General features: G+C 39.0%; 1 protein-coding gene across 1 annotated transcript; it reads right to left on the reverse strand.

The window, feature by feature from the left end:
* Positions 1–338: 338 nt before the first annotated feature.
* On the reverse strand, positions 339–9,728 carry parn (poly(A)-specific ribonuclease (deadenylation nuclease)). The gene is made up of 26 exons (XM_044190286.1): positions 9,601–9,728; positions 9,264–9,341; positions 9,100–9,179; positions 8,914–8,981; positions 8,005–8,086; positions 7,748–7,808; positions 6,615–6,783; positions 6,406–6,468; positions 6,273–6,311; positions 6,148–6,190; positions 5,977–6,057; positions 5,744–5,800; positions 5,438–5,515; positions 5,282–5,325; positions 5,131–5,173; positions 4,806–4,881; positions 4,608–4,718; positions 4,433–4,502; positions 4,281–4,336; positions 3,846–3,932; positions 3,683–3,757; positions 3,426–3,600; positions 3,162–3,289; positions 2,340–2,406; positions 2,090–2,250; positions 339–1,257 (listed from the first exon to the last, which is right to left on the reverse strand). The coding sequence occupies exons 1-26, from the start codon at positions 9,617–9,619 to the stop codon at positions 1,211–1,213; spliced, it is 2,058 nt and encodes a 685-aa protein (XP_044046221.1). The 5' UTR covers positions 9,620–9,728; the 3' UTR covers positions 339–1,210.
* Positions 9,729–10,755: the final 1,027 nt, after the last annotated feature.

The following is a 10,755-nucleotide window of genomic DNA, read 5'->3' on the forward strand; positions in this document are numbered from 1 at the left end:
TTCACTATTTCAACAGGAACTCATACTGCTTTCCAGCAAGCCCTGGTCACCTTTATTAAAAAAGCAAAATTTATTTAAAATGTGCTGAGTAGAAGTCCTTAGAGCAAATTTTTTAAACAATGGGGGAGATCAAGTGTTACATGGTCTCTATTAACCACATTATGGTTTTACCAGAATGTTAACAGGACCTGTAAATAAGGGCATGTGAATGTAAGTTTCAGAGTCTGTGTATTAAACAATTGAGCTCTAAATGGGACATGTAAGACAAGTAGAGCACAATGACAAAGTGTGGCGAAAGGGTGGGGTGAGTTTGAGAACAGAAAAGGCAGAAACAGAGATACTAAGAAACATTCTTTAATTTTTTCCCTTTCCAAGGAAATATTTAAGGATTTTTAAACTTTATCTTATACAAAAATGTATTCGTCTTCCTAACGTTTACACCTTTTGCATTAGAACATACTTTGACAATGTTGCAGGTTGACAGTTACAAAACAAACAAAAAAAAGGTAAAGAAAAACAATTCTGTACAAAAAAAACAAGCACCTCTCATAAAGGATCAAAATGCCACCAATAATAAACATCACATTATCATTGATAAGCTTTTATGTGTTTGATAAAACTGGGATAGTTGACAGAACTTAATTTTTTTTAAAATTAAAAAAAATATTTGACTGCATTAAAATACTAAATAACCCAGACATTGTAAAGTACAGGACCTGTCAAGTGGTAGTCTATCTCTCATGATTTATGAGACGGAATCACAGGGATACAAAGACCAGAGAAAATGTATATCTCCCTCACATGCACAACCTCACACAACTCACAAAATATAAGACTGATTGGAGGTGACAGTGTCATTAAAACTAATGAATGATTTCAAAGTGACAGCATGGCTGTGGTGGCAGATTCCAGTCTGAACACAGAGAATAAATGAACATTTCTGGAGTTTAGATTTTTAAGATTCTAGTGGCGCATTTGTGCGTTTACCCAGAAGAGTTGCCTGCTCCTCTAGTATAAGATCAAAATATGGCAGCTGTCATTATGGCTTGTGTTCTCTCTTTCATTAGTCCAGTCAAGTAGATTGGCTGGTAACTTTGGACACAGTATCCACAGCGGTTGAGTGAACGAATGAATTTCGGGCGTGCACCACTCCCAGTGATGTACAGTGCTTATGAAGAGACTCAGTGTGGGACAGTGGCCTCTCCACTTGCTACCAGACTTCTGGGACCTCAAACAGCGATGTTGTAGATTCAGCACCTGTACAAGAAAGGGACAAACAGAACAAAAACCACATGTACCTTAATTTGCAAGTTATACTGAATTCTTGCCAATTGGTAAATTTAACCTTTTGAACTTTTTGCTCAGTTTTTAATTCCCTTTGTTGATAGGTTTGGGCACGGTCACTACATGTTTTAGCTGGACATGTCATAGATAACATTACTATGATTATTTTCAGGATAAGTTGGGCTACTCAGAAATGCAATCATTTCATATTTCATTGGTACTATACATGTTCTTGGACAGCATTTATGGGAAAAAAAGTTTTGGGCAACTTTAAATGCAGTTTCTGCCTGTATGTCCACAGGTTTAACACACCACAAATATCTGTACTGTATATGAATGGACAGACGGGAGTGTCAATATTGCATCAATACAAAACGTTGATGGGATATGTTAGAACCTTGGTAATCTTAAAAAAAAAAAAAAAAAAAAAATATATATATAATAATAATAATAATAATAATAATAATAATATCACTCCGATCATCCCCCCCTCCCTTTCTCTTATTGCTATTTGGATAAGCATGTTCTGAGTTTTGACACTGCAGTTCCCTTCATGCTTTGGGTGATGCAAACAGGAAGTGAGTTAGCAGTAAGCTGTGCCTTAGCCCTGTTGATTTTAGCCTATATTTCTTTACATTTTGTGAATCTACATTATGGCAGGTCTTTATGAGATCATGAGGCAGGATCTGAAGTTATAAGGAGCATTTTTTTTCTATGATTTCTTAGACACCGATCCTTTGTTAACCATTGGAACTGTGTCAGTGTGAGGGCTTATTAACCCTTTGAATCTGCTTGACAAACACACCTTCAGCTTTCTTTTTCTTGTTCTTTTGACCTTTCCTCCCATGGCCCGTTGAGGCTTGTTGCCAGGTGACCGTCCCCTCAGCATCATTGGCTGAATCTGTGGCCTCAGGACTTTCCTCCTCATCAGGGACTGGACTTAATCCCGCTGAATCTGATGAATCTCTGCAGGGCACAGCAACCATTAAAGATACTTCAATCACAGCAAACAGGAGAACAGTGACAGAATAAATGATCACCTCCAATTTACTTACGCAGTCTTTAGCCATCCTTCGGAGGTCTTGCTCTCAACAGCTTCTGCGTTTGCCTGTCCACTTATGTCTAGGAAACACAATGACAAACAGTGCATGAGAGCCTTACACAGCATATATACACTGCATTTTACATATTTAGGAGAGATACACTCAATGTGTAACACCAAGCATCACAAGGCTTGTGATGGCCAAGCAACTTTAAAACCAAGACATGGGGGAGGGGGTTAAAAAAACCCAAAAAAAACACAGTAGCTAGGACACAGGACCAGTAGCTAGTAATTGATGAAGAAATTATAATGGAAAAGTGTCACATAAAAGACATCCGAATGGAGCTACAAATGAATCCACCAAATGGACTGCATGAATGATGGGAATATTGATGTATTATATAAATGTATTTTCTATAAAATTTACCGTTATAATTCAATGTTCCAAATTTCTTGCCAAACATAACAAAAACAAGATCTGTGCATAACTGAAATGATCGTGTTTTCTCTGTGCTCTCTCAATTAGAGTTAAATGCAAAACTATCTAGAAAAAAAAAAAAGTGTGTGTGAGGACAATGTTGTCAATCAGGAGTGCATCTGACCTGTCCATTCTGCAGCAGGTGGCCATTACTAAAATATAAAATCTGATGGTAATTACCCAGCATTCCGTGATTTTGTTAATCTCATTGTTTGTGATGATTATTCACAATGCCACCTGCCGTCTCCCTCAGTGCACGCTGAATATCTCTGCTGAGTATTTTCCCCCACGGGAAAACCTGCTGCATGTTACCACACTGCAGCAGGAAAGTACTTAAGCACGCATGCGTTCACACACCATCAGTTTTCATCTTCTTGCTGCCTGTGCTATCCGGGTATGAGTAGTGACTCCAGCCGTCTGCAATTAGAGCCTCTCCGGCCCCTTGCTCTCTCTGAACGGGACTGATGCTGCGTTTCCTCAAACCCCTAGAACAATGAAATAGGCCAAACATACATCAATATAAATAGAAATTGTGCACACCTGCAGGAACTACCAAGGCGAGAGGTAAAACACATTGAGTGTTATGTTGAAAAATGCAGTTTATAATCAGCACAGGTGTACCTGGGATATCCAAATCCACCAGAAGTAGTGGAGGTGTAGTGAGATTTCACCCAGCCGTCCTCTCCCCAAGTTTTGGCCGTCTGGCCAAGCTTCTCCTTGTCCTGCTGCTTACCCTGGATGTACTCTGCATAAGTCTGGATCCTGTAACTCTCTGCATAGCGGCTGGTGTTCATAGCTGCATGATGAGGGACAAGACGTTAACACATTGAACATTTTTTGTGCGGATGACATGTATTCAGCTGCGGTGTCAAACTCACCTATCTGTACCTGGTCCGTCTGACTTAGGGACACAAATGCTGACGTGTCGTCTATCCATGAAACCTGGATGTTTCCTGTGGATAATAGAGTAAAAAGTGAGTGATAAAAACAATGGGTCATACCTGTGTACAAGCAGAATTATCAGGCAAAATCATGTCTTACCAAAGGCACTAAAGAGCTGATAGAGGTCACTAGTCTTCCATTCTTTTGGGAAGGTGACATACAGGACATGGTCTCTTTTAGGTTGCACTGTAGGAACAGAAAAGATGCTACTAAAACCCACAGTGTTCCACATTAGACAGACAGCTACAGTAAAAGTTGAAGTTCTCTAGCGTTAGTGTTAGCGTAGGGTTGACTTAACATTAGTGTATTCTTGCTGAAAACAAATCTTGATTTTTTTGTGTGTCTCACCAAAACGCACTGTCTATATCATTGGGGCCCAACAAACACATTGAATATGTTTTGTATGCATTTCCTTATAACATTTGCAAAGCCATGAGTTTTAAAATATTTTAAAAATCGTGCCGTTTTTCCAAGCATGAAGTCAATGCAGCAATCCTGACATACAGCCCTGCTGTGCTACATTATCTTACTCACAATCTGGTCCTGTGATGTTGAGGTAGGGAATATCTATTATCCTCATCAGGAAAAGCCTTGATAACAGAAAAGAGAAGTATTATATGCATTTTTAAAAAAGGTGTATAGCAGTAAATGAAAGCAAATACAGTAAATTTAAGTAAATCTCTTACTTGTTGAAGAAAGGCTCAATTAGTTTGGAGCGAGCTGAGATGTATGCTTTGGGTGGAGTCAAGAAAGAGCCTGTAAAGAGAGTATCAAGCAGACCAAGTTAAACAACATGAATTTAGACTTTTTTTTTTTTTTTTTTTAATTTGCAAACAGGAGCAGTGACATTGTATGTGTTACCCAGGTAGTTGGCCATTGAGATGAAACAGAGGCCAGTGATGTAGGCATCATACCCGGCCTCGTGGAGCTGCTCCTGGGCTGTGTCATAACTGTGGAACCCCTCTGCAGTTTCTGACAGGAACAGTACAAAGAAAAAAAAGGTGTCGGCAGGATTTTGTAGGTTGAGTGGTTCAGGCAAAGGTTGGTGTTTTTACTCACCAACTTGTGGTGACTTGAAGGGGGTCTCCTTCAGCTGTTTCTCCAACTCTGCCAGAGAGGTGTTCGTGATCAGTTCCTGAAACACAAAAAGTAAAATAAAGTTTTTGCAGTTTTTTTTTTTTGGAGCCACTTGTTGGCCAGAGCACCAACCAAAGATTCTGCTTTTAGGGTAATCTGGTTAAAAAGCCCCTACCAGTTTCAACCTTGAAAGGGTTCAGTTTACTTGGAGTTTTTGTATTGTTTAAATTTAACCTTCCGAAAATATCTATCAACAACTAGAAATTAGTGCTCATTGTATTCTGCAGCACTGAAGGAGATCATTTACCTTAAAAGGCTGAGTGGAAGCCATCAACTTTGTGTCCAGAAGTCTGCAAGTGGACAGAGAACCAATAATGCGTTGAACAAAAAAAAAAAGCACAGAAAAGCATCTGTTGTGAATACAAGTAAACAAATTTAGCAAAGGAGAGGAATATTACCTTGGGAAGACACACATTGTGACCTCTTTAAAGTCTTGAAGATCCTGATGAAAAGAGCATTGACATGATTCATAAGTCACTTTATTTAGCTATGAAATGCTATTTCATGCAGCCAAAGAGGCTCCATATTTGAAATATCCATCTTAAGTTTTTTACCTCTGGCAGAGGGCAGTAGAACTGGTGGATGGTGTGCATCACATCCAGCAGCATGTTGTGTCCAACCACAAGTTTACCCTGGGTGTCAGATGAAATGGGTTAGGGGTACAAGTCAGACATTCCAAAGCCACAAATATATAAAAAAAAAAAAAAAAAACCCAACCAGAAAAACCTGAATTAGTAACAGAAAGTTGTATTCCAACTGCTAATTAATGAGTTCAGCGTAATTCAAGATTTGGAACTTAGAGCCGATTTACAATTTAACTGAAAAAAGTTGGAGGTTGAAATATGCTGATGTCGACTCACAGATTTAGAGATGGCGTGAATGACCCTGGAGAAGCCGACAGCATCATTTAGCTCTTCCTGTTGGGGGTAGAGAAGTGTGGGGCAAAAATATTAGATGTAATTGAACTAGTGCATCTTAAAGCTCTTCAAAATGAGACAATTTTGTGTTTTCCTACATTCAACACACTCCTCACAATTAGGACAAGAATGTGATTAACACTTTCACTTAATATCCATCTTGAACCCAAACTCACCTGCTCTCTTTCCAGTTTCTGCTGTTCCCTCCTCTTCCTCTCCTCATCATCTACTTTGCTGACCTGGATATAGCGCTCCTTCTGCAAACATACAGGACTTACATCAATATTTTACATATTCCACACAAAAAACAAAAGGGCAAAATTGGTTCAACTAAAACATGGTCTTACCTTATCTGTTTCGATGGTTTCCACATGAAGCCCCTTGGGAAACCTGCAAAAGCAAAACAAATCTTGATCTCCTACAAACCAACACATAAACAACAATAATAGCAAAAGTGTTGAGTGACACTCACTTCCAGTTCAGTGTCTGGTATATCAGCTTTCTCTGAAACCTGGAAAAGGAAATACAAGTAGAAATTTAAAAAAAGTACATGGTAAATACAAATTCAGTGTAGGTGTGGTATTTTGAGAGAAGGGCTAGATTACCCAGTACATGGCTCCAGGTCCAAAGTCTTCTCTGAGTTACTGAAGAGGGCCTCAACCTTCTCTCTGTGGGGAAAACAAGAGTTAAAATGATCAAAACACAAAAAAGGGGCAGACACTAACATAATTGTGAATAAGTTGCGTTCTTGCCCTTAGAGCCCTCTGGGAACGTCCAGTTAAAAGAGAGAAGAAAGTACTCCATATGCACTTACATGACCCTGTTGATGAAGTCTTTATGTTCCTCAGGTACGTGTGCAGGGCCTTTGGAGGAGGATGGGGAGATGTAAGATGGTGTCCCTACACCATTAGCATGTTGATTTCGCCTCTCCTCTGTCTGCTCCCTCAGCTGGGCTTCCTCTTCTTGATTTAGATATGGGATTCCTTTGAAAACCAGAAAAGTCTTAAATTTTACTTCTGTATAGTGACCTCAAGTTCTATGGTGACTCTACACATTCACTCTCCTAGACAGGAAGAATTTTGTTGAGCAGTAGTTAGAAGATTATGTTTTCTTGCATTAAAAAAAAACAAAACAAAAAAACAAAAGCTGCACTAAATAACATCACCAGCATTGGGAAAAGGTAGAGGGAAATACAAGTGAACCAGAACAATTACAGCTTGCAGGTTCTGCTAAGCCTGCATAGCTTTCATGTGCAGTTATGTTTTTGAATGTAAACAGCAGTAAACCCCACAGCGTTGAAAATACAGACTTACTGTCAGACTGTAAAAGTCAACTAGATTTCCACAAAGACTAGACTAATAAATCAGCCTGATTTGCCATTCTGTTTAAAATAAAATCAGATGTGGGCAGCGATTCTGAGGTCTGGACCCAGGCTAAAAAAAAATGGCCACTTTCAGAAGTCTAGTTGAAGCACAAGGGTCCCGGAGCCAGCTGTTCCAGTAGGACAGATGATGACAGCTTTCCTAACCCAACACTGAGGCAGGGTTTTATTTCTTTTTATTAAGATACTAGTGCCAGTATGAATGTTTCTGTACCGAATACATTTTTCCTACACCAACACTGTCTTCTACAACAATCCTGTTTATTTATCACAATTAGCAAAACTTCCCAAGTGTTTAATGTTGTCTTAACAAAAACATATTCAAGAACCTTGAATTAGCGGCAGTATGAAATTAACAAGATTTTAATTTAAAATCAGGAGATGGTCAATTCTTTGATTTATTTAAGAAACTGACCAAGCATTCATTACCAACTTTCCATATGTAAAGTTTGACATGTGATGCTATAAACTCAAATCAGCTGGTAGTCTAATAGTGAGGTTTCATATCAAGCACTGCACATCATGAGACAAAAGGGCATTTCACTGTCGCTCTGTGGTGTACTCACCATTACAGAACACCTTGTTGAAGTCAAATCCCTGACTGGCCAGAAAGTCAATGCTGGAACTCTGAAATGACAAAAATGATCTGCCATTTTCACAACTTTCAAAAATCCAGACGGACGGACCATCTTTTTACAGCTGATCAGACATTTTCAGAAACAATCATTTTTAAACCATCAAAAATCATTGTCACTATTAAAAGTAATTTATCTCAGTTAACAAGGAGGCAATCCATTGACCCTGAGGAGCAACACTGACTTACTTGACAGATGAACTTTATGTCAGGCGACGTCCTGTTGAATGGTTTTGGGAATATATAAAAATTAAAAGGCTTTATGACATACCTGCAGAGATGGGAATACAGGAAACAGAACAATGAGGATTAGTGAAATTATTCCAGTTGGTGGTAGTTCATTACAACAACGAGTCATTCAGAAGCTGGATCACTTCCATTATTGGTATTTAATTGACAAATGTTGCATAAAACCTAACAATGGTATTGAGGAAAATCTATGTAAACTGTTTGTTTGTTTGGACTATTTGAAAATGGAAATTATAATTAAAATAGATGATAAAATATGTTTAACATCAAGATTTAAAAATCAGCTGGATTACCTCCAGGGTAAAAATTAGCTGCTGGGCCACTATTAACCCCACGGTTTTCCTATACTAGAATATTACCTGGCCCTGGACTGTTGTGTACTTACTCAATTAAACATATAATGTGCATCGTAAGAGCCCAAATCTGAATAAACTTTGGCTCAAGGCTAGATTTTGACACAGGGCCTCAAGATCTGGTAATAAAGCTGAACCCACCTTAAGGCCCTTATCATATCCATTGATATTTTGCTTGAGTGTTGCATATTCCCAAAAATAATTTCAATTAAAATTAGCACAAACTAGTTGGCACACAGTAAGCCTGGAGGATTTTGGGGCCCCTGGAGTTCAGTTGCCCACTTGGTAATCCAGGAGATGGTACAGTAACAGGGAGTACCCAGGTCTCGCAACAAGTTGGCCTTTTCTCTGTATCTGATGATGAACCAATCTGGTCTCAAAATGTTATACTTCTCTTGATGTAATATAGAAAGCATTTTAAATATAAGCAGATGACAGTATTGGGATTCCTTTGTCAGTTCTATAATTCTGTATTTGTTAAGCAGATATCACTCACTTAGACTTTGCCTGGTCGTATTTGAATGTGCATAATCCAAACTGGAACAGCAGAAAGTCCATGGAGTGCTGGTGGACAGAAATAAAGAGACAAACAGTAATCTGGACGTGCTCAAACTGCCTGCAGGACTACGGACGGAAAGCAGGATGCATTAGAGGTGTGCAGTAATTTATCAACTCTGCTAACCTTTTTAAGCTTCGTGTATCGCTCCTCCGGTGTGTCCAGCCCGTTGGTTAGTGCACTGACATTAGGACCGTCGCTTATCCCTAAAAAAACACATAACACATGTCAGAATATATACACACAGCGTTTATCCATTTCAATCTGAATCGCTGCTAAAACTCGGTTACCTGAAAATTCTCCATCGATGGCAAGGAAGTCAGCCTCCTCTATCGCGCTGTACACCGTGTTTAAACTGTCTTTATAATCTGGAGGAGGGAAAAAAAGGAAAGTGCATTAACATCAGTACGTTAGCGTGATGAGGACAGCGTGCTTGCCAGAAGAGAAACATTTAGCTAAACCCGCAGTCGCATACCTAGCTAGCTAGTTAGCAAGCAGCACAAACACTGAGGAATGGAAGAGTCTTATGCATTTAAAATATATATCAGGTCCCTGCTCTGTTGTGCATTACCATGATGTATACAGTGAGCAAAAAATCCAGCGTGCAAAATCTGGCTGGCTACTTACTGCTGCGTGTCACCTCCATCCCTGCACAATGACTGAACCCGGCTGACAGCTAACGTTAGCTAGCCTACGTCAACTGGCTTTTAACCTCTTTACAAACACTTCCGGGGCCGCTGCCACAAGACAAACTAGCGCTGCACGGCTTTAGTGTTTTTGTACAAGCTGTACATTTGGTGTTGTAATTGAGAGATATTATATTTAATATTTATAATGACATCCCTTATTCGGCTGCAATGATATAGAGGTATGATAGAGGGAAATCACAGATTTTTAGGTGCGTTTTATTGCAGCAGCTTTAATTGCTCTTTTCCTTCTTGATATTTTGGTTGAAATTTAAATCGCCACAAATTTATACAAACCCACCACACCTTTAACTAATATTTCAAGACTAGTTCAATTAGCTAAAAGTCATAAAGGTCACGAAGTTATAGACAACTTACAACTTTGGAGTAATGTCAGTACACCAGGAAGTGTTGGCCCACAGAAATGTAACCAAAAAAAAATCACTTCTATTTTTAAATTTGTGCATTATTTATGTTGCTTGGCTGCTGTAACACTTCAAGGTCCCTTTTGAATTAATAAAATTATCTATCTATCAAAACTGCCTCTACCTCACTGTTGCGTCTTCCTGTATTATGCCATGCTTCAATAGCTAAGTCAAGGCTACATCAAATTAAAGAACCAAGATGTACAACTGAAAATGCAGTTGTACTGTGACCTCATGCAGGGAGATTAACTTTTAATTTAATCTAGAGAAAAAAAGGGCTTAATTTAACACACATTCATTTTATGGTCCCTGCTTTCATATTCTTCAGGGTCAAAGGGGGCTGGAGCCATCAAACGTGAGACGAAAGCAAGGAAACAAGGAACGGTTGTTGGACAAAATCCATCCCAGTATATCACAATATAATGTATTTTGAAAGTATGCACACGAATCTGCCTTGCATGTGTCAGGATTTGTGTCTGGATCTGCTACATTTAGGAGTTTAAGTTCCTGATGTGATTTTAGGTGGTGTCTCTGAAGTCAGGCTGGCGCTACAGCTGCCACAGTTTCTAAGAGACAGAACAGCTCCTGCAATTATTATCTACAGTTTGTATTCTAAGATGTATATTAAAAAGTCTTTTTCACAAGAAAATGTCTTCACAGTGAAAGCAGGG

The sequence above is a fragment of the Siniperca chuatsi genome, linkage group LG3 (assembly GCF_020085105.1).
Source record: "Siniperca chuatsi isolate FFG_IHB_CAS linkage group LG3, ASM2008510v1, whole genome shotgun sequence".
NCBI classification, from domain to species: Eukaryota; Metazoa; Chordata; class Actinopteri; order Centrarchiformes; family Sinipercidae; genus Siniperca; species Siniperca chuatsi.